The sequence below is a fragment of the Psittacula echo genome (assembly GCF_963264785.1).
Source record: "Psittacula echo genome assembly, chromosome: 1".
Classification (NCBI taxonomy): Eukaryota; Metazoa; Chordata; class Aves; order Psittaciformes; family Psittacidae; genus Psittacula; species Psittacula echo.
Window position 1 is genome coordinate 139235683 of NC_137735.1, and position 22810 is coordinate 139258492.

At 34.6% G+C, this 22810-nt stretch overlaps 1 protein-coding gene across 3 annotated transcripts in view; it reads left to right on the plus strand.

The window, feature by feature from the left end:
* TBC1D22A (TBC1 domain family member 22A) overlaps positions 1-22810 on the plus strand; it is a gene marked incomplete at its 3' end in the record, with an annotated part of 183757 nt that overhangs the window by 31098 nt on the left and 129849 nt on the right. For all 3 annotated transcript variants that reach the window (XM_080632788.1, XM_080632789.1, XM_080632790.1), the window contains 3 exons: positions 2156-2284; positions 3475-3537; positions 10879-10993. In XM_080632788.1, coding sequence (XP_080488914.1) covers positions 2156-2284; positions 3475-3537; positions 10879-10993 — 307 coding nt within the window. The remainder of the gene's footprint in view (positions 1-2155; positions 2285-3474; positions 3538-10878; positions 10994-22810) is intronic.

The following is a 22810-nucleotide window of genomic DNA, read 5'->3' on the forward strand; positions in this document are numbered from 1 at the left end:
TGTCATAGATGCAGATGAGGTTAGTCAAGCAGGACCTGGCTTTCATAAACCCGTGATGATGGGGCTCGATCACCAGCTTGTCCTGTACATGCTGTGTGAAGGCACTCAAAGTGATCTGCTCTATAACCTTCCCTGGCACCGAGGTCAGACCGACCGGCATGTAGTTCCCCTGATCCTCCTTCCATCCTTTCTTGTGGATGGGTGTCACATTTGCTAACCTCCAGTCAACTGGGACTGCTGATGAATAATGGAAAGTGGCTCAGCACTTCCACCAGCTCCCTCTGTACTGCTGGGCAGATCCATCTGGCCCCACAGACTTGTGTCTATCTAAGTGGTGTAGTAGACTGCTGATGATTTCCCATTGGATTATGAAGGCTTTATATAGGGATGCTTTCAAAAATCTATTCCTGTTTTAGTATGGAGTGTAATTCTTATTTTTCTCTAAACGTTGAGCAAAAGAGAAGTTATAGAAGTGGGATAGATGCAGGAGAGTAATGGAACATACATACTTGGATTGTTTAATTTTATTGTATAATTAGCAATTATAGTATGTTGGGTTTATCACTTCCATTTTCGTTTCTAGTGCTCAGGACTGAATAAGATAGTTGTTTTTGTAGTTGAATGCACAGCATTTTGCTAGTTACTTGCAGTGGATATGGCTCATTGTGTAAGTGCAAATACATATGCTGTACTTCTTTATAGAATGTTTTTGATGTTATGAGGATTATTTTGTTAAGGGAACTTAAATCTTACATAAATTTAGTTTCTCTGTTTTATTAATTACCATTAGTATGGTGATAGCTGTAATTGTGGCAGAGAACTTTTCTAATATTGGTAAAATCTTTTAATTTGACTTAAATAGTGATTAATATTATTATTAGAGGGTTTTTTTTTATATGGTCTTGGATGTTCAGATCTCTTTCAAAGCCATCTATCCTTAGAATGATTCTTATCAAAAGTAGCAAAGTATTTTTAAAGGACTGCCATGTATGTAAAATATCAACTAGCTTTCTTTATTACAGTGTTAGAGGATATCAGTATTGCTTGAAATCATGCTGCTTACAAGAAAGCATTTACTATATCTGAATATTCAGAAATCTTTTTGGTAGCCAGTTACATGAATAATGGTGTTTCTAGTAAGTGTATTTTATATATAACTGACCATTTAATAACATTCATGATACTTACTTTTGTAAAATGCTGAAATGGTAAGCTGAGTTGCTTGGCTTATTTTAAATGGCAAGTTGTCTGTGATGCCAGAAATGGTGATCAGACTTGACAAAAGAGGAAAATTAGAATGGATTGGTTTTGTTTCTGGAAGGTTATTTTTTCAGATATATATAAATGAGTTCAATGATGAACCATTCAGATATATTCTGTACTTAGTCAGGATTATACATTGTTGCATTATCTGACACAACTGCCTTAGTGTGTCCATACTTTACGCAAAATAAGATAGTATTTATAAATTGCTTTTAGGAAACGTACAGCTCGTACTCTTACATCTAAAGGCCCAGTCGCTGGTGCTGTTGAGTCATTTTATGTGATGAAACTTAATAACCTGCTGAGATGAAATGAAAGCTTAAGATAATTTTTTTCTCATCTGAAACAGTGAAATAAAATAGCTAGAATGTTTTAAAGCTTTTGAATTAATGCTCCATTGTATTACAGATTTAACCATAATGTAAACATATTTGCTAAATGTATATCATTCTTACTTGAAAGCAGCTGAGACAATACGCATTTTGTTAAAAAATTATTAAAATTGCTGTAATAATTGCCACATAGAAATGCAGAAATAAATGAACTCATATAGCATTGCATTTATCTGAAGTTATTTGTTTGAGCTTTCGTCTTCAGAAAGCAAACATAATCTTAGAATTCTGGGTGAGAAATCACTTTTTAAAGCTGAAAAAACTTGAAACCTTTTTCTTAACAAAAAAAAAAAGAAAAGCTGATTTTAGTAAGATGTTTGTACTTTTGTATCAGTTGGGATGATTAGAAAATTGATTTACTAAAGGATTATTCAGATCCAGGTAGGACTGCATGGCACTGCGTGAGTTTATTAGCTTTCCTGTCACACGTAATCAAATACTGGTGGTGCTTTTCGTAAGGCAAAGAATAATATCCTTTTCTTTTCACTGTTTTTTTTCAGGGCTATCTTCCTGCAAATGTAGACAGAAGAGAAAGCACTTTACAAAGAAAACGCAAAGAGTATTTTGCATTTGTTGAACAATATTATGATTCCAGAAATGATGAAAATCACCAGGATACCTATAGACAGGTAGAACACCTATTGAAGTGACTTTTACTTACAGGACATCTTCTAAAGAACTGAGAGATTATTTTTGATGTTTGCCATTGTTTTTCTCTATTTCTTTAATATTACTTGATAGACGGCTCTCTAATGAACTGTTTCCCTTCATTTTAGAAGCAAAAATGTTAACTATTTTGGTCTGCAATTCAAAACAGTGGATTTCTTTTAGTCTCGGCTTTAGTCAGGCCATGCGGCACTGCTGTTCAGTGCTGTCATTGTTTTGTTTAAGAATAATAGGGTTTTCAAATCTTTCGTCTCCTGCTCAGACCTTCCTTGAACTGAGTGAAAATGGACAGGGAGTGTAACAGTGACTGTTTTTTACTGGCTCCATACTTCTGCTTAAGAAGTTGAAACTATTTATGATGTGCAATAAAAATAAGTATAACTGTGTCAAAATTTCTTGCCTGCCCAGATAAGCAGATAGCTTTTCTTCAAGTTAAGGAATACTCTATACTTATTTTGTATTACTAAGTATGGAGTAAGCAATAGTACCTAGCCTTCTTTAGGACAGAAGCAGCAGAGATTTTCAGCTTCAAGTCTGATCTTTGTTGGCAAGAAGTATATAGCATGACTCGTACAAGGTACTTGTGTATCTAGCCCAGAATAATCAGGTTAGTATTCTGTTGCATAAAACTCCTTTGCAAAGTTGTATATTTGGGCTCTGTTTTTAGGCAATTGTCAAATACATTAAAATAGGTGCTAAACTCTATTTTCACCTTTTAATGGTTGGTCCTTATCTTAAACATGTTTTCTAACCTAAATGATTCTATGATTCCATGACAGTATCAACTGAACATGTCTTTACAGCAGTAGTAGTCTATATTTACTCATAAAAACCCTATGTTACAAGTATTACCAAAATGGCTATAATTTCCAAATGATCAAAATGTGATATAAGAATCCTAAAATGTGAAAACAAAATATATGGGCATTTCATTCTTTATTTTGCCCATTCTTTATTTTAACCCATTGGTTAACAGTAACTTAAAGATGTGGCTATATGTTTTGAAAGACAGTAAATCCATGTTATTGCAAAAAAAGTGATTCAGTGACATTATAGCTAATACTGTAAAATTAAAAAATTGTTTTAACTGTTGGATTGTTTAAAAGGTTTGTGGTTGGTTCCTTTTATAGTATTCTTCTTTCTGCTTAATTAGATCCATATAGATATCCCACGCATGAGTCCTGAAGTTTTAAGACTTCAGCCCAAAGTAACAGAGGTAAGAATAATATCTAAAGTTTTGGTTTTTTTTTTTGACATATCAGTTTATTAATGAATCTGATGTAACAGCACTGGCTAACAATTAATTTGACAGCACTTGCAATTTTAACTTCAGAACAAGCTTAAAGTAAAAAAAATAAGGGTATATAAGTATAGGCTAAGAATAGTGTAAATATGAGTAGTAAAAGGAAAGGCATCTCATTAATCTTTTGCATTGGATCTGTCAGGGTTTTTTCTTTGGCACTGTGCCTTTGAGTTTTATTTTTTTCCTTTTTTTTTATTTTTTTTCTGTCTGTATTTTTGTAATAATGTGTTTTGAAGTAATGCAGAGCATAGTCCCCATGGTTCTATATATTTGTCAAAATCATTCAAGGTCTGAAAGTTCTTATCACAGAGTTTTCCTCTTAGGAAATTCTCTTTTTGTGAATTTGTAGCATGACTGGTTTTGTGTTCCTTATTTCATTTTGCTTCCTTAAGTTTTATGCTGAGCACATTTTACCACTATAGTAAATGTACATCAATTAATGGTAAATATGTTAATCAAATTGGTCTATTTTCTTCGGTAATTGAATACCAGGGTGACTTTGTAAAGTATATAGGTCATAAATAGTGTAGATGGTGTGAATTATCCTCTTTCAATTATTTCTTCTTCTTCAGTTCCTTCTCCTTTCTAATGGTTCTAGTTAGGTCTTCAAATGTACTTCCATGTAGCTTCTGTTAGTATCATTATAGAGCCATATAGAACATCTTTGGATAGTTCATTAGATGATAGAGAAGTTAAATGCAGAACTAGCTTTCATCTGTTTTTCTGCTCTTGCAGTTATTTGTTTAATGGAAGCACTCCTCCACATATGTTGGAGAAATCAGTTTGAAGAAATAGCCTATTACAGTTTCTTGAAAGAAAATGTTATAAAAATACTTCTTTCTGTCTGTTTTCTACGCAGTGGTGTTTTGCCTTGGCTATTCTAGGAATGATTAAAAAGATTAAAGTAAGAAAAATAGGGGGCAAAAAGGGAAACAATACCAGCAAGAAATATACTATTAAAGAAATAAAGAAGATCAGTGTCAGTGTTGTATCTAGAAATGAGCCAATGAATGAAATTGGAAGTGACTATTTTGTCATGCAGAAAGGGCTACAGAAAGAAGAATGCTGTAATACTTCTAAGAGGAAAGAACTACTTGTATTGTATCAGCAGTAGTCTCTTAAATTATTCTAAAGTTGTATTTGCATTCAACACAAAGTGGTGGCTTTCCTGGGATGGGCTTTTTACTTCCCTGTGTTGCAAGATTAAACTGTTCTTAAGGTTTCCATGAGGATCATCTGTGTCTCAAGTTGTGTATGACTGTGGTTCAGAGGTACAATGATGGTGGTTTTGTAGCTTTCAGTTTAGATGAAAATGCTCCAAAATTACGTTGGGTTTTCTTCTCCCTCTTGTTTTAGTGAAGGAAAAACCAGAAGCTGTTTAACTTGCCTGGTGTAAGAATCTGTGCATTCTTGTTTTTAAAGGAAGATTGAAAAGTACAAAGCACTTCCTCAGGAATGACTGCTAGATGGTGTATTTATTCCTAAATTAGCTGAACAATTGAAAAAAAAAGGAAAAGGATTTTAAAGTAGAAATTTCAGGTAAATGTCTTCTGAAGAATATATTTAATGTCTTTTTTTTTTTTTTTTTAACCAAATTATTTGGATGAGAACTCAAGTGGCTTTAAAATGATACTAAGACAGACAAAATATTCTCACTGGAGACTATTTTGAAGTAAAATGTTACTTAGTAAAATGATGAGATTGTCAGAAATAGAAATCTGTAGGATCTTGGACTAGTTAATACATTTCTTTAGGCTAGATGCAAACTTGATAATATTTTGTATGGACACAACTTTCTATTTACCATGGATATCTGCTTTTTTAATAGTACAATTAGAAATGTTAGAGTAAACTTATACTGATAGTCAGAGAAGATTTGGTCAAGGTTTTCCAACATTTGCAATGAGTAATTTTGTTAAATACTTAGTGTGTTGGGGAAAGTATCCCATAATAAGTAATTGAAAAGAATTAGTTACATGATAGTTACAATCCCTTTTTGGTTGAATGAGTAACTTAGAGCTAAAGGATTTATTTGGGCATTGGAGAGTATGGTAATGTGATAAAAATATTAGTGCAGTATTTGTTACAAGCAGTCACAGTTGAAAGGAGATTTTCTTTCTTTTTATAGCTAAACTATAGTTAATCTGAAAATAGGCTGGTTTAATGAAAATGCTGACAGTCAGCTTCAGAACTAGTAGATCCTCCCAGAATAAAACACTTCCCTTATTGCTTGGGAGTAATTGAAATAAAAAAGAAATACTGTGTCTAGGTAACTTCTTGTTAAGTAACTTCCAGTATGTCAATAGAACTTCAGTAGCAAATATTATTCAGCAAAAGTTTGAGTCTGGCATGCAGTTCTGCCTTGCTTTGTGGCATCATTAAATGCTTGAAATTATTAGGTATTTTTTGCTTTTAGTTGTCTGTTTGCAGGTAACACCAGTTCTCAGGTTGCATGGTCATTTAATGTGATTTACTGGCATCTCATTTGCAAATATGTTTTTTTGCTAAAATCAGCATTATTTTCATTTGTAGTTATTTGTTGAACTTGTCCAAATGTGTGCTTTCGTAGTGTTTCATTGGACATGTGCATCTTCAGCATTGCCATAAAATAAACATATTTTAAATCCATACTTTTTAGAAACTCCAGTTGCCCTTTCAAGTGACATTGAATTGAATGACTAAGAATTCTATTTCATGTATACAGCTCCTTGAATTCAGTCTGCTGAATGCAGCCCAGTATCCCTCCTTGCTGCTGATCATACTTACATTTTTTTAGTTTGAATGTTTAGTAAACTGAGTCACTTAACAAGCCTAATTGAGCCACATAAAGTAGAAGGACATACTTGTCATCAGTGTGATGCATGCTTTGTACAAGAGTGCTGCTGCTTTCTTGTTGAAAAAGAAATCACAACAACCCCTTTTCCTCCAAAAAAGAAAAATCCCTGTTCATAACCTATGTCATCTATACTTCCTCTCTAACACCTTTTTTTTTTTTTTTTTTTCCCTAGTTCATAGTAAAGAAATGGTAAAGGTGTCTTTTAATAATATTTTGTTAGTTGGCAGTGTGTGATGTGGTTGGTACAGAAGAATAAGAACGTGAAAAGGGTGGATAGCAGCAGTCAAGTGGGATAATGGGAAAACTAGGAAGCATTTGAGCTATAAAGAAAAGATCTGATTTAATTTCTAGTGATCCATTGGTATCCTGAACTTCACAGGGTCTCAGGGTTTTCATGTGTTAGGTATTTTTAGAGCTCCACTGATCTCTGATCTCCTGACTATATGTGTGGGCTGCTGGGGGGGTAGGCTTGCATATATCATTGCCTTCACTCTCTGATCCGCGAGGGCCAAGCCTAACTCACTTGTTGTCATCTTACAAAAACTAGTGCAAATGATACTGGAAGGGTTGTAACATCCAACTTCTCCCTTGTTTCTTCCTCTCCTTTTCTGAGTTTTTGGATCCCTATGCTAGCACAGCCTAATCATTTATCACAGGGAAACCGTTTCTGCTCCCAAGGGCTCAATGCAGACAGGGGCCTTGCATTGTTCCCAGACCTGACTCACTTCAAGAGAGGGGGAAGGTGTTGCTGGTCGCAGATGAGCAACAGTTACTCTCTCTTTTTTTAAGGTGTGATGGCAAGGGCTATAAAGAAGGGAATTGGTGTATAAGTCAAAGACAGGTTTCAAAGGGTGGCGCAATTAACAAGACTGTGGGTATTACGATTGGGTTTTTTATATAGCAATTTTTGATGCTACAGAGATGTAGAATGATGATACCGCTACTAGGAAGAATGTCACTTAGGATGAGGTAAAGAGACTGTAGGTGACAAAGCCAGAGGAAGAACTCTAGTGAAAAGACCAGAAACATAATGCATGTAGAAACATTGCAGTGTCTTCTGACATCAATTTCCAAATGCCGCTATTCCAAGATTTTTTGTTCTTGCTGGTATCTGAGTCTCTGTTCCCAAAGAGCTTTTCATTAAAATTAATGAAGATATTTTAATTTCTTCTCTGAACTTGGAATTTTGTTCCTGTAATAAAACGTTTCGGTTTAGAAGAAGGTCTTTTGAGTCTTATGTGTGGAAATAACTTCCTTTTAAAATCTGTTTGAAGTGTTTGTTTTTTATGGAAGTTGTGTATCCTGGGTCGGAGGAAGGTAGTGTGGCCCTCAAAGAGTGGGAGAGTGTAGCTGGAGGTCTTCCCCCATATAGTTCAGTCAGATTTCTTTTGAAGACTAGTGGCTGTAAGTTTAGAGTTTAGGTGCAACAGGTTAAGCTAATGGATTCTTTTCTTTATGTATATAAATATAGTTCTTGCTGTTACCATGAATGAAAGTTAAATTCAAAAAAGAATAATTGATCAGTAATGACATCTCATGAGATGTAGTGGTTCCTAGTAGAAAATTAATTCCAGTTTCTGCTGCTGGTTTGGAAATCAAGAAGGAAACCTTTAGGGAAAGTGACCTTTTTAATGAGTCCTATTTGAACACAGTGATGAGTGCTGTATAGAAACTTAAATCAGTCTGCCTTTCAGGTTTTCAGTGCTCATTTTTTTCAATTCAGAGCAGTAAATGAAACTTTATGAAAACGAGTAAGAAACTGAAAACACTATTTTAGTGTGTATTTGTGGAATTTCTGATTAGATGCATTTGGGGATATTAAAGCTGATGTGCCAATCACGGAGTGATCCTTCCTGCTCAATAATATTAAATAACCCCCCCCAACAAACCCAAACAAACAAACAAAAAACCCCAAATACCATCCCCCCATCCCCTTAGTTTTCATACCTGGATTTTAAAAATGCATTCAAATCCATAGGCAGCTGGATTTGCAATGCACACTATGTATATCATCAGATTCTCAGGAAAGGAAAGGTTGGTGGTACAAATTTGAGCATTGTTTGATTTGAGGCATGCCTTGATGAAAAGCACTGGTTTTGTGATTTTTAGAATGGGTGTGTTGATAGTTGTTACTTGCTGAATTACTTATTTTTTTTGTTTGTTTCTCACTGTGCATATTTTGTAACCTCATCACACTAGGAGACTTTTTTTATCTAGCCTACTGCATAATGTAATTGTTACTTAAATAGGGCTTTCTAGTCATTTCTGTCTTAAATTTGTTTTCAAGAAAGTTATTTGTGTTTGCAATATGATAAATGTGTCCTTTATTTGAAGTGAAACACAGGATGATAACACTGGTAATACTGATAACCTGATGTTACTGAAACTGAAACAGCAACTAACAGAAGCAGGAAAGATGGCTGTGAGCTAACTTGATTTGCAGTTTTTCAATAATAGTAAAAATGTAATATAACCAATTTCACAAAGGCATAATTATGTAAAATGTAATGTACATGTAAAAGTACATGGCAGAACTTAGGGTCTTTATACAGTTGTTGATAGATGATGAAACCCCCCTGGCTATTGCTTGATTTGCACAGGTTAGTATTTTTTCAGTTTAATATGCAGCACATATTAAAAAGCATGAGGTGACAGGACGATCACAGAGAAGATTTTATAGCTAAAGGGATAAGCACCTTAGCTAATGAAAATAAGGTTTTTGCTGAGCTTTTGCTAAATGAATACCTCCCTTTCTGCCTAATCTTTGCCTCCAAAACTGAAATCACAAAATCTGATCTTAATTGTAGCTGGAATGGATCAAACATGAGCTGAGTTAAGGCTTCTTGTGTTTCAGTGCCCACCAAAGCTTTTCATATTTATTGTTCTTGATCATCTCCCTTGTTCTCCCCTGTTCTGTGGATTTTCAGCATGCCAGGGAAATGTAAAACCTGGAGATTAAGGAAAGCTGGTTGTCAAAAGAAAGCCTGTGGGAGAAGGGTGGATGTTGATATTTGCTTTCAAAGCAAAAAGTGCAAATGTGTTTCAGCTTCAGGTAGTTCATGGGGAAGCCTGTGATGGAATTCTTACGCACCTGGATGCAGTCATATATGCCTAGACCCTTCTGTACTTGAAAATGACTGCAAGAGGGCTTTAAACTAATGAGTAAGTTTTTATTTAAAATGGAATTAGAATAGTCAACTTCTTAATGTAACAAAACCTTGAAGTGAGATTGAATAGAAATAATACCAGCTTTTTCTCTCTGTTGTGTCCTTTGAGCTCAGGTCTTTTACTGGCCTTCTTTAAGCCTGAGCATTCATTGATTTCTGGGCTTGCAGCAAACTATGCAATCTCCTTGGGGGTCCTTATGAAGTCTCTCATTTTTCTATTAGTATTGGAGGCCTGATCTTAAGATTGACACAGTTGTTTGGTTTGAGCTCTCCTTTCTCTGCGCCTCTTAGCTGCTTCTGCATTTTGGCTTCTTGGGCAGACCTTCCAGGGAAAAGCAAATGTTCTTTTGCTTCAGCAGATTATACCTGATTGAGTACCTGTAGTTAGGGCAAAGCGCATAACAGCTTTCACTCTGCTGCTTATTTGAAGCATTTAAGACATGTAGCATGTTCAGAATCAAATAGAGGAAAAATAGAGGTTGTCGCAGACCTAAATTGGGTTAGAGATAAATTGTGTGATTTCCCTGCTCCGTACTCTTCTCGTGCCGTCCTTCCCATGGTGAGGTATGTTGTGGCCTTAGGACCTTTTGCAGATCCTGAGGGTACAGTTTACAGTTGAGGTGGTGATGTTATGTAGTACCCTCAGGCAGGTAGTTGCCTTATTTCTGTATTTCCTGATTTTTTTCAGATAGATTTTGTTGTTGTTGTTGTTAATCAGTGTACTTGCTTCTGAAGTCTAGAACCCCACAGTGCAGTGCTAGACAAGACAAACTATAGTGGGATCTCTTTTTATGGGTGTTATTAAAAAAACTAAGCTAAATGAAGTGCTTCTTTCTGTTACTTAGGAATAGATACAATGATATGTTGATAAAATACTTCTCTCAAAGAGGTGAAAAGTCATGAGAAAATGATCTAATATTTCTGTCTTTTGGGGAAAGAAGTATTTTACATTTTCGGAAAAGCTTCAATGAGTAAGTGCTACTTAGTTGTAACTACTATAAATTAATTATGTACTAGGTTGGTTTTAATGTACTAATACAGTGAAAACGCTTCCTTCTGAAGAACTGAGAAGCTTACTTAGCACTGGAAGTTAATGATGAATACTGATGCTTATTTATGCTTTTGTATGCACATTATTATACTAGTAGTTCTATGATGTTGAATTTGTCCTTGTATAATTTTCAAGTGTTGTGCTTAAAATGTGCTCATCACTTGATAAATTATCTGATAGTTTCTTTAACTCTTTTTCAGATCTTTGAAAGAATTTTGTTTATCTGGGCAATACGTCATCCAGCCAGTGGATATGTTCAGGGCATAAATGATCTTGTTACTCCTTTTTTTGTAGTCTTCGTTTGTGAATATATAGGTAAGATTTGTCTTAATACTGAATTATGAATTGGTACTGGTTTTGGAACTGTATCTTTGTTTTAATCTGAATAAGGATTCGGGCAAGCTAGTCAAAGCATTTTAATTTTATACATAACTTATCATATATTTTTATAATTTTAATTCTGCATAGTTCCCCTTGAATATATACTGAGAAGCAGACATGAGTTCAGGATTCCTTCAGGTTTTTATTCCAGATAACCTCCCCCCTCAACAAAACCCAACCAAATAATCCTCTGTAGAAGTCGCAGACAGTGTTCTCATTGGTCAGATCTGAAAGCACAATCTAGGATTTGCTTTCATCTTGCTCTGTAGTTAAGAAATGTTCACCATTTCTGATGCTTTTTTTTCTTCATAGGTGGTTTTATTCTCTCTTTTTCTCTTTCTTTTCTGTTTCACACTGCTTGTGAAACTCTAAATTGTATGTATGAAATGAGCAGGGGTTTAAAAAATGCAACCAAAATCAAGCAACAACAGTGAAAAAACTCCCCAAAACAACGCACTGAAACAAAACAAGAAAAACCAACACAGGAAACAAGGAAACCTTTTAAATGAATGGCAGGGAAACTGGAGGGAACCTGTGAAAGTGGATCTGTGACTGAAAGAATAGCAACCTGGAATTAGGATCTGAAAATTAAGGCAGCAGTAATCAAATTTCTCTGGTTGAGAACTTTGCTATTCTGGGGCTTACAGCGCTAGTAACAATAGTAAACAGCTGTATTTCTCTTGAGTTTGTGGCCTTATATGTGTGTGTACTTTTTGCAAACTTGTTTGGCAAACTCAGATATTGGTTAAATGCTCACCTCTTGCAAGAACACCACCCGTATCTTAAATTTATAGATTGGTATTTATGTCTTTATTAAGAGTTTGGCTAATAGTTAACAATGATTCATTGTAACTTGGGTATAACTATATCCACATAACTATCGATACAAAAGGTAAGGTTAAACAGTAAAAATGACAGTGCTAATCTGGCTTGAATTAAAACTCTTTTCCTTGTATTTCTATTTGTCATAAAGACATACAATAAAAATGCACAATGCTTATGTGTAAACTTGAGCAATGCTTCAGTGAGGCTTGAAATATGAGATTCTTCTTACCTTCTCTATGCAAGATACCCATTGGTGTCTTAATCTGGATTGATTAAATGTAATGAAGGACAGATTATCCTTGAGTGGATGATAGACTACCCATTTACTCATTTGCATGGCAACACCTCTGTTGCTTTGTTCATTTCTTGTTTCATAGAGGGACATTTCATTGCTAAGCAACTAATGAGAACTACTGCTGCTTTCTCCCTAATCATCTCTTAAGTAGGGTAGAGGCCTACTCCTGAGAGTACTTGCAGTTTCTGCCTTTTACTCCCTCATTTGACAGATAATGAAAATGTTCTTAATGATCCTAGAACAGCAGGGTCTCCAGTAGACTTTAGGGTTGTTAATTGAAATAAGAAGTTCAAATGAGATGTGATTAGAGAATTGATATTCCATGTTAAATAGACCGTTTAATTAATATGGTAAATAAGTTTGCCTTTACCACCAACTTACATTTGGAGACCCTGCTGATTTTAATGTATTTGTCAGTTTGTCAGTATTTTCATATCAGAAAGCATAACTGTTCCAGAAGTGTCCATTGTTAGGTTTTGAGTTTTTTCTTTCTTCAACCATAAAAGATAGTTTGCCACTGAAAATGTATGAAACTCAGGAAACGGCATTGTGAAAGCTTATTTAAAAGCTGATTTCTATATAATAAGAAAAATACTGAAATTAGGGTATTTTTTCAATATATTAGTGGTCCTGGCTTAGTGCTAATAGCAGTTACTTCCCTCAGTGACATAAAACTTTGTAAGATATGTCTTTAAATAGCTTTTTGATTTGAGTCTTTGTAGTTACACTGAGTGATGCCTTCAGGTTAGAATGAATAAGAATGCTCATGACACTTAAACTTGAAATGGGGACATTAAATTTGCAAAGTACCTAAAAAATTCTTGAGATTTGTAGTAAAATTATAGACGGATTCAAAACTCATTCTATTAATTGTGCTTGAGTACTACATATAGAAATAAATGCAGAGAAGCAGAGATTTCCTAGCAAAAATGTTGAAGCTACTAGTGTATTTAATATTTACTCTAGTAATCACAGAATCACAGAATCAGAGAATCCCGAGGGTTGGAAGGGACATCAAAAGATCATCTAGTCCAACCCCCCTGCAAGAGCAGGGTAACCTAGAGTACATCACACAGGAACTTGTCCAACCGGGCCTTGACTATCTCCAACGTAGGAGACTCCACAGCCCCCCTGGGCAACCTGTTCCAGTGCTCTGTCACTCTCACAGTAAAGAAGTTTTTCCTGATGTTCACATGGAAGCTCTTATGCTCCAGTTTACACCCATTACCCCTTGTCCTATCACTGGACATCACTGAGAAAAGCCTAGCTCCATCATCCTGACACTCACCCTTTACATATTTGTAAGCATTGATGAGGTCAATACTCTGTATTTACCTCAGATTTTATTTTGGATCTTATTTCTTACTCTGTTTTTAAGTCAATATTGGTTTGTACCTTAAGGTGCCTTTATTTATTGTTTTACCCATTGATTTTTGTGTATTTTTTTCAGTTTAACTGGAATGTTTGTGTTGCAGCTCTAAGTCACTTAGGTCATAATTCATGCCATTGAAAGTGATGATGATGTCTTTTAATTTAGGTTCTTCCTATAATTAAGAGAAAGAGGTCCTAAAGGATTATTAAAGATTAATAAATTCTTATTAACAACACCATTATAATAAATCTGTGCTGATTAGATTATCTGATAGTAAATCCTGATAACATTTACACACAATTGCAGTTTTGTCAAATATTTTGGTGGGAGGAAAGCCATGTTTATTTTAGCTTTATGACAACTGAGAGAGCCCTAAATTCTTAATCTTGCATGACATGTGACATATTTATTCTACTGATGGGAGTCTTTCTTGTCTGCTAAAGACATCCAGAAACTATTTGGAAAAGAGTTGTTAAAGAACTTTTGAAGATAGAAATAGCATGTATGGAAGTGATAATTTACTTGCCTTTTCATTCAAATCTGAATGTCACAAAGTAGGTTTGCGGGTTTGTTTATAAGGACTGAAGTCATAGACGTTTTGATGAATTAGTGTGGATCGAGGTACCTAATTTTAGCACATAGGTTCACACATTTAGAATAGGTTAAGTGACTGCAGGTAGGAATTGAGTATGTTAAATGTTGAGAGCATTCTTTCAACCTTTCCAGTAGTGTCAGAATGATGAAAGTGTAATTTGGGAATGTCTCGTTAGTTCCCTACTTCGCAATGAAAGTGGAATACTGTAATATTTTCAGCAAGATAGAACTTGATTGTCAAAGCAAGCCAGCAGGTGCCCAACTGCAATTAAAGAAAATTTTAGAGGAGTTGATAACCAGTCTTGCTGGAATATAGTAGATTCAGATTAGGATTTCTGGTCTAAATGAGGAGAAGGAGAAATTTGAACCCATGAAAAATACTAGAGTTCTATATGCTTATTCTACCATAACAGCTTCTTTGGAATTTCAAAGTTAGTGGTATGGGAAAACTATTTTGTGCTTACTTCTAATCTCTTACATGATACAGCAGTGTTGCAACATATGTTGTCAGAAGGAATGCTGATTACTGAGGGCAGTTTTTCTGAAAGCTCTGTGACTTCATAGCATATTAGTTTGTGTCAAAAGTAATCTTGTCTATATGGATGCAATTCCAGAGATGTTTTTGTTAATGAGGTAAGATATACCATATGACTGCTCAGTGTTTGACTAAAGAATATAAAAGAATAAAACATAAAGGAAATTTTGCGCTGGCTTGCAAGTCCTATTTCAAGTTGTACATGTGTTGCTCTCTTTGTACACCATCCTGTTGCCCTGAGTTCCTGTTGATCTAGATTGTTTCCAGTCATTAAGTTGTGCTGCACAGTTTCCTGAGGCTTCTTGCTCATGGAGTCTGCTACACTTCACTACATTTGACATTTCAGTAGTACATTTGCATTTCATTAACTTACTGGGCCTTGTGTGTATATCTAGAACCACAGAGAGGACCAGGATTTATTCACCATCCAGGGAGATGAGAGCTCAAGAGAAACACCATCATAATAAGGATGCATGCCAGGCCATTGCTAAGTGAAATGGCTGTGTGAAGTCACTTTGAGACCCCTGGTAGTGTTGGGTCAAGAGGAAATTAGCAGTTATAGGACATCAGTGGCAGAAAACTAATACTGTTGTTAGCATTTCATCATTTTATGTTGGATAAAGAATGAAGGAAAATGAGGCTGCTGAAGACTGGAATGGTGATTCAGATACTGTCTGCGATCTTCTTGCAATAGAGAAGCTGAAGACAATTTGAGGATGTCTACAAAAACTCATGAACTGAAAACTTTGGAAAGGAAGGTCTTACTCTTGTAAGTATTTTTCTTGTGATCTTAGATCCTTTCGTAGAAGGCATTTAATGCAACTTCTGTTACCTGGTGTTTTTAAATTGATACTGGCATGACTTCATGGAATAATTAATCCAGGCTGAAATCCTAATGGAATTGGGATGGGATTTAGTCCCAGACCAGTGCTACTATGAGAACGTAAAATTTCTTCGGTCTATGAAAAGCACTTACCTGTCCGTAGCTGCCTTGCTTAGCTTTCCATTACCTCTCATATGTCACAGGCGGCTTCCTGTCCTTAAAGTGAGATTTCGTACTAGTTATTACCTTCATTCCTTCCTTTTCAGTATATTTACTGCAGATAATTTAAAACTATTCTTTTTTTCCAACTGTTGAATGCTGTATTTATAAATGTTATTTTCATAGTATAGCTGAAATAATGTTTCAGAGCATTGTATCATGGCTCTATCTGAGGTAATTCCTCAGTGTTTGTTCGTAAAATATGAAAAAGTTGTCAATTTATCAGATTTTTTAAGAGATTTGTAATTTTTATGCAAAAAATACATCTGTTTAGAATGTACATAAAACTGAATTTCTGAATGATGAGACAGTAAGCCAGAGAGGAAAGAGTATTAACACACTGACTTCAGAGAGCTGCTAGAAGTTTTCTTATATTTACAGCGTTAGAAGGTAAAATTTTGTCTAACGTGTGTTATTTCCTTTACAAGACCAAGCTGAAATTGTGATTGCTGCAGTATATAAATTAATCTGAGATATTGAATCCGTCTACCTAAAAACCTAGACCTTTCTTAATCAGTTCCTCCAATGCACTAGTCCGTGGAGAATTATGAGTAGGGCTCATGCACTGGGGTTTTGAGGAGATACGGTGGAAAAGATGTAACATATATGTAGTTATTCTACTTAGAAAAGACTGAGCGAAACTGAAGGAATGGCAAATTGTTTTCGTAATGTGGAAGTTGAACAAGGAGCTATAACTGGATTAACTGGATGCTTCTCTCTTTCCCAGGCCCTTCAAGTGGCTGGAGACTGATAGAATCATGCTTGCTGTTTTCTGATTTACCATGAAAGAAATACTGGAAAACCTCCCAGGATGGAGTGCTCAAGAATGAGGGGTTTCTGCAGTTTGAAAGCTGAAAAGATTTTTTTTTTATTTGCTATCTTTGTATGCTCTTAAGCTGTTCTGATTACTTTGGCATTACACTTTGTAACAAACTTCTACCATTTTACTTTTCTTTGTTTAAATAAATACATTTTTGAGCAGTACAATTATTTACACATTTGTTTGAAATGATTTATAAAACTTACACAAATTAAATTTTCATAAAAGCACTGACATGAAGCATAACTGACATTTTAACATTTTCTTGCAAGTATTAAGAAAATGTTTCCTCATTTTTTTAAACATTGTAAAACTTGCTTGAAAAACTATTCAAAATAATTTAAATCACTCTTCTGTCGTATGAAAAAATCAATGTCACAAGTTCCATTTGATCACATATTTTCTGTCCTTAATGCAAATCACCAATAGCGTATTCTCCACATACGAAGGTGTGTTTCAGTGCTGCTTCTTAATAGTTTCCAAGATTTTTGTAGTAATAATCATGATACCAGTGAGGTTGACTGAAATTCTCATAAACATAAACAATATTCTGTGCAATATTCTTTGATAATTGAATGGAATATTGTTACTTGTGTGATTTGCGTTACTAAGGAATGAAGAAAGCTTACACTCTACACTGTTGATGAGCCCATCTATTGTCCAGTGAAAATATTTTGTTGTGCAGAGTAGCTGAAGAGAGGGAAGAATATGATGAGTAAGATAAACAGCATTTGAATTTGATTTTATGCATTGATGATTCCTGCTTTTGCCGCATGGAAAAAGTGAAGAAGGTCCACAAGTAATCAATAGACCCGTTTAGTGCCTGTCTGCAGTGCTGAGGACTTGGTTCTTCGGTACCAGTCTCCTGTGCTGTGTGGAAGCCCTGGTTGTGACTGCAGTGGGAAAGAAGCTAGAAATGATAGGTGCTGAAAGACAGTCCTGACAGCGTGTGTCTTAACTCATTATTAAATCAACTTGTGGAGCTAAATTGTGTTTTATCCTGTTTCTTATGATTTGGCTTGTTCTACTTTATTTGGGAGCTTCCTGAGACCCTTATATAGGTCTTATTTCCTCTTTACATCTTCTGTTTTATGCCACCTATCAGATTCCTCAGTTGGAATTCAGCCATTCTTCTTGTGCAGAAAGTACTATTTGCCCCATTTTAAAGTCACTGCAGTTTTTAAATTCTGAAGTTTACAGTCCTGATATAATTGATCTTTGTGAAGAAGCTGTGTATCCTGAGAATTTGTAGTCCCTTTTAAAATGCATGCATATTCTTCTGTAATTCAGAAGGTTGTCAGGGTTTTTTTATTCATTTAAATATTTGACTTATAGTGAAAAATCCTAAATTCCTCCAGATGATTTACATTGTGTCAAAGGAGGTAAAAATTTAGACTTAAATTCTAGTGCTTTAAAAAAGCTTTAGCACTCTTTAAAAACCCTTGGCTAGATTATATTTTTAAATTGTTCATTTTTTATGTAAGTCTTACTTAAAAATAAATCATTCACAATATCTGAGCAATTTTCTTTATTAATATATAATATAGCTTTTCAAGCCTGATCAGGCAAAGAAATCAGACAATTTTACATCCTTCCATTCACTTTAATCAAGGAGGAGAATTTTGAAAATAATGAGCAGTAAATTGTTTGAATTGTTTGTCAGCTAGCAGTGCTTGCCATAATATACTGCTGTGTCTAGGGCTGGTTAATAAAGCTGTATATTTGGAGGCACTGTGAACAGAACTGTAAGGAAAATGTCGATAGTATTAAGAGGACATCTTATGCTTAGTTTTTGGAAGGTTAGGGAATGAGAGAGCATGAAGGAGAGCAAATATGTCTGTAGGATTTGTGGAATTGCAAGAATAGATTAATGGGGGTAAATTAACTATAAATTGCTTTTAATATTTTGATCCTTTTGTGTGTGTTTGTGTTTGGATATTTATTTTAGTTATTTACTTAGACAAATTTATTTTTATTTTTCAGCTTGTTAGAATACTATTTTTTTAGCTGCAGTTTGACTAATCCTTCAGTGACCACTTTGTTGTGTCTTGGAGTTATACAGCCATTTCAACTGAGGACTATTTTTTCATGTAATTGTACTATTAATGGCCCTAAAGAATGTAGTTGAGCTTTACCCAGATATGCACTTTGTATGTGGCTTGCCAGTGACTAGTTTATTCCCTACTGTTTTTCCTTAGTTGCTTAACCTACTGGAAGTCAGTGGCATACAGTATCAAATATATGAGTGAATCTCTCTGCATAAGCGCTCTCTTAATCTGCTTTGGTCAAAATGAGCTGATTTACTTATTTAATTAGTGGATTTTTAGCTAATTGTGCCAACCCAATTAGCGCTGCTGGCATTTCTTGGATTATAGTAACCTTGAGAAGGTGTTGATAATGAGCAGCTGAGCACACATTGACAAGTAACTGTTTGGTGTAGTTGGGTGCTAATATATTGCTATGTATGTTTTACTCATTAATGTATTTGATTTCCAGAAAGGGCTTGAAAATGTGTGAATTAAATTCTTATATGCTGTAGAATTAATTTTACTCCAGATTCCATTTGCTGTTTCCAGAGGTCAATGTATGCTGCCTATTCTAGTTTCATTTCACTGTTCTTTAAACTTAACAGTGGAGCTACATATTTGAGTATTTCCAAATCGGGTTTAGTTGGACAGAAGAGGGTTTGTTTGCCATGTAGTTAGATTACACAGCTGAATTGGGGCTTGCTACTGTCAAAATGGGTAGCTTTGCTTTCAGTTTTCAAACCCCAAACGTGCATTCCTGTCTTCTCTCATTGGTCAGCACTGGCTTTTCTCTGGCATGGTGGATCAGTTGAGTTACACTGGCAGGAAACTAGCCCCATAATAAAATGAATAATTCAACTTTCTGCTCTTATCTTGGGGATCAGAGATGGACTTCAGTGCTGATGTGGGGATAGGAGCATGTTAGGGAAGAAGGGAGAAGCAAGATCTCTGTTTAATGACAGGTAGCTCTTAGGGTGCTTTAGCTGTATTATTAAACTGAGTGGTCATAAGTCTTTGTGAATTACACCTATTTTTTTCTTAGCAAGTTAGAGGTACTCAGAAAAGCATCTCAAAATCATGTAGGGTATGGCAACCTGCTTTTCTACTGTTTTTATTTTCTAGTATTGTTTTGAATTGCCATGATTTATTATAATTAGGCAATACTGTTTTACAGAATCTACCTTCTCTACCTTTCAATTTTGATTTCAGTCTCTTCAATATACTGTCAGATTTCCAAACTATTGGAAAAGTTGTAACAGTTCATTCATACATTCATACAAAAATTGTAACAGTTCATCTGAAATGTTGAGTGCATCCAGTAGTCATATTGGGAGAGGTTTGAGACTGACTGAACAAATTTTTATCAATAACTGTGATAAGCAAACACTGTGAATCTAAGTTTTCTAGGTACTAGTTTTAAGTTCAAGGCTAATAAAAAAAAATAGATGCATTAATTTTTTTTCCTTACCTCTGAAGGTTCCCCTGAAAGGTGGCAAAGCTTAGGCTTTGCTGCCTTTCTTTGCTTATTGTTTGTAGAATTATTTTTAATATTACTTCTGTCATATTTTCCTATAATCTTAATTTTTTTAAGTAGTTCCACAGATCGTTAGAACCGAAGTATCTGAAGTCATATCATACTGATGGGATGGAGAAAATAACTCCAGTCATCTTCATGTTTCCTTTGAAACAAACTTAAGTTCTTCAAAGCCCATTTGGTCAACCACACAAATTGCAAAATCAAAATTCTTATTCTTATGGGCTGGTACATATTGCAAGTTTCAATCAAGCATGGGCTGCGTTAAAATACCTTTTTTAGTTTGATTACAGATGCATAGTAGTAAGAGTGCTGATTATTTAGTTCATAAAGGTGTGTTAGCTGATGAAGTAGACTTCACTGTCAGGGAAAAATTAACATATTTTAACTAAAACTTTTTTTGTGGATACTTTTTTAAAAGGTTTTTATCTATTTGAAGTGAAAAAAACTAATTAAAGTTAGAACTCTCTGGCCATGGTTAACAATTGCTGTCAGAAGTGAAAAAGAAGCATTAGGATTATCCTAGTAAGTATATCCAACTGCTTAATTGCCTGTTATTTTTCATTCTCTCAGAGAAAATTAATATTTTGAGTAATGGTATTTCTTGCTCGGTGTCTTACAAATTTCTGTTTAAAAAAATACTAAAACCAAACGACAAAACCAGGCACCCTCTGAAGAAGCCCTTAAACTCTGAAATTCTAAGGTGTAAGGATAATCTACATAACTAAAGCATAAATTTCTGAATATTAATACTGAATGGAAAAAGGACAGTATGTAAAGCATATATGAAAGATGCCTTTGGGGGAAAACCAGAAAGGGTTGTTAATAGGAAGCCATGTTGATGCAAAACTTAAAATGTCAAGTTTTGTATGTTAATAGGGTTAGTCGGGGTGTCTGAATTCAACTCCTGAAACCAGAACACTGAAAGCGTTTTACATTGTAAAACAAACAGAAGGAAAAAAAACCCACAAACAAACACATTGAAAAATAAAATAATAGTACTTCAGTGTTATTATTAAATGAACTTCTCTGTTGCATTAACTTTATACTCCAGTTATCAATCTAAATTCAAGTTTGAATGACAAGGGAGAAAGAACAGCTGTCATAGTTGTATTCATCTACTAGAGTTTATGAAGCTTCTCTAACTGTCACTATTTTTGTCTAATTTGAAACAGTTTGTCATTTTCAAAGAGTAGACTTTGCTGATTATTAATAGGAATGTTGAATTGCTTTATAACATTACTATTTACAGTCTAGATATTCATGGTATTTTTTGATTATTAAACCAGATAATGCTGTCTGAATTCTGTAGTTCTGAACTGTTCTATATTCAACATACTTCTGTGGGCAATTATCAGAATATAATTCAGCATGACAGTTCAGTTCAATTTTTTTCCCATTTGAAAATAAGAGCTTCTTTTTGAAAATAAGAGAAGTACATGTTTAAGTTGATTGTCTTTTTACTTGGGAAAGTATTTTCTTTATTCCTTTGTGCTTATGCTAATTGCGTAATGTCCTAAACCAAACTGAAAGTACGTGTTTGTCAAATAACAGTTGTTCAGTGTAATCACCCTGATATGTTTATCTGATTCAATTTGATACAGTTTATATGAATAGTGTAAAATAAAAAATGCTTTCCCCTGTTTTAAAAGCTATTCCTAACTTTTTTTTTTTTTGAGTCAAATTAAAGATGGTAATAAGAGAAATATAAAAGCTAGACAACATGCAAAGTGGTGGATATGTGATTTCGTATGAATATTCCTTCACAGGAAAACTATGCTATATTAAAAAGTAACCTTTTCTTTAGGAGAAGAGAAGGGGGAAAATGTGTTTGAGAAAGAAAAAAGAAGAAAACCCCCCAAACTTTCTTATTTATTTATTTATTTTTTTTTGGGTCAGCATTATTTTTATAGGGCTTTGAGTAGAAAGAAAGAACTTTCATGTGCTTCATAAGAAAATATCCATGTCATTCAGACTTGTCATGTTAGAAAATGCTTTTCCAGTTTCCAAGTGGCATCAGCATACTAAGTTGGTGTGCTGAGTCCCAAAGCTGTCACTTTAACCTATCCTAAATACATATTTCAAAGCAGTGATATAACTAATTACCATACTGCAGTATTTTCGTTGAAAGTATAGCAAGCAACAGTTGCTGTATTTTTGATCTGTGTTTGGCTGACAAGCTTTAAAAAAATGTCTAAAGGAGTTAAGATAGATTGGCAGTGAAGAATAGCTGTTAAGAGCAACTGTGGAAAAAGCAAACGTGCTATCTCAAAGATTAGACTAGGTGTTGGGCAGAGGATTTATCAGATGACTGGTAGTAACTACTTTCAGGTACCACTATTTGAATTAAGTGCTTTTATCTTGAAGATGCTGTTGTATATGACTAGCTTTCTTGTTAAATAGAGAATTAAATGAAAAATTTGATAGTATCTGGTTTCAGCTCACTGCGATATTCATCCAGTTTGAGTTACTCAGCATGCTGCCTTCTATGTTTTACTAGAGGAAGCCTTCAAGACCTTTAAGTGTCATTAATTTAGTTTTATATTGTGATTCAATGCATGAGTTGTAAAAATGTTGAGGTACCATAATTATACTAGCTCGTCTTCTGTTTCTGCTGACTGGTGAGCAGAATTGCTTCTTATACTATAGGTTGTCTCTACTGTCTCTGTTCATCCTGAAAGTTTATTCCACATCATTTTACTACTAC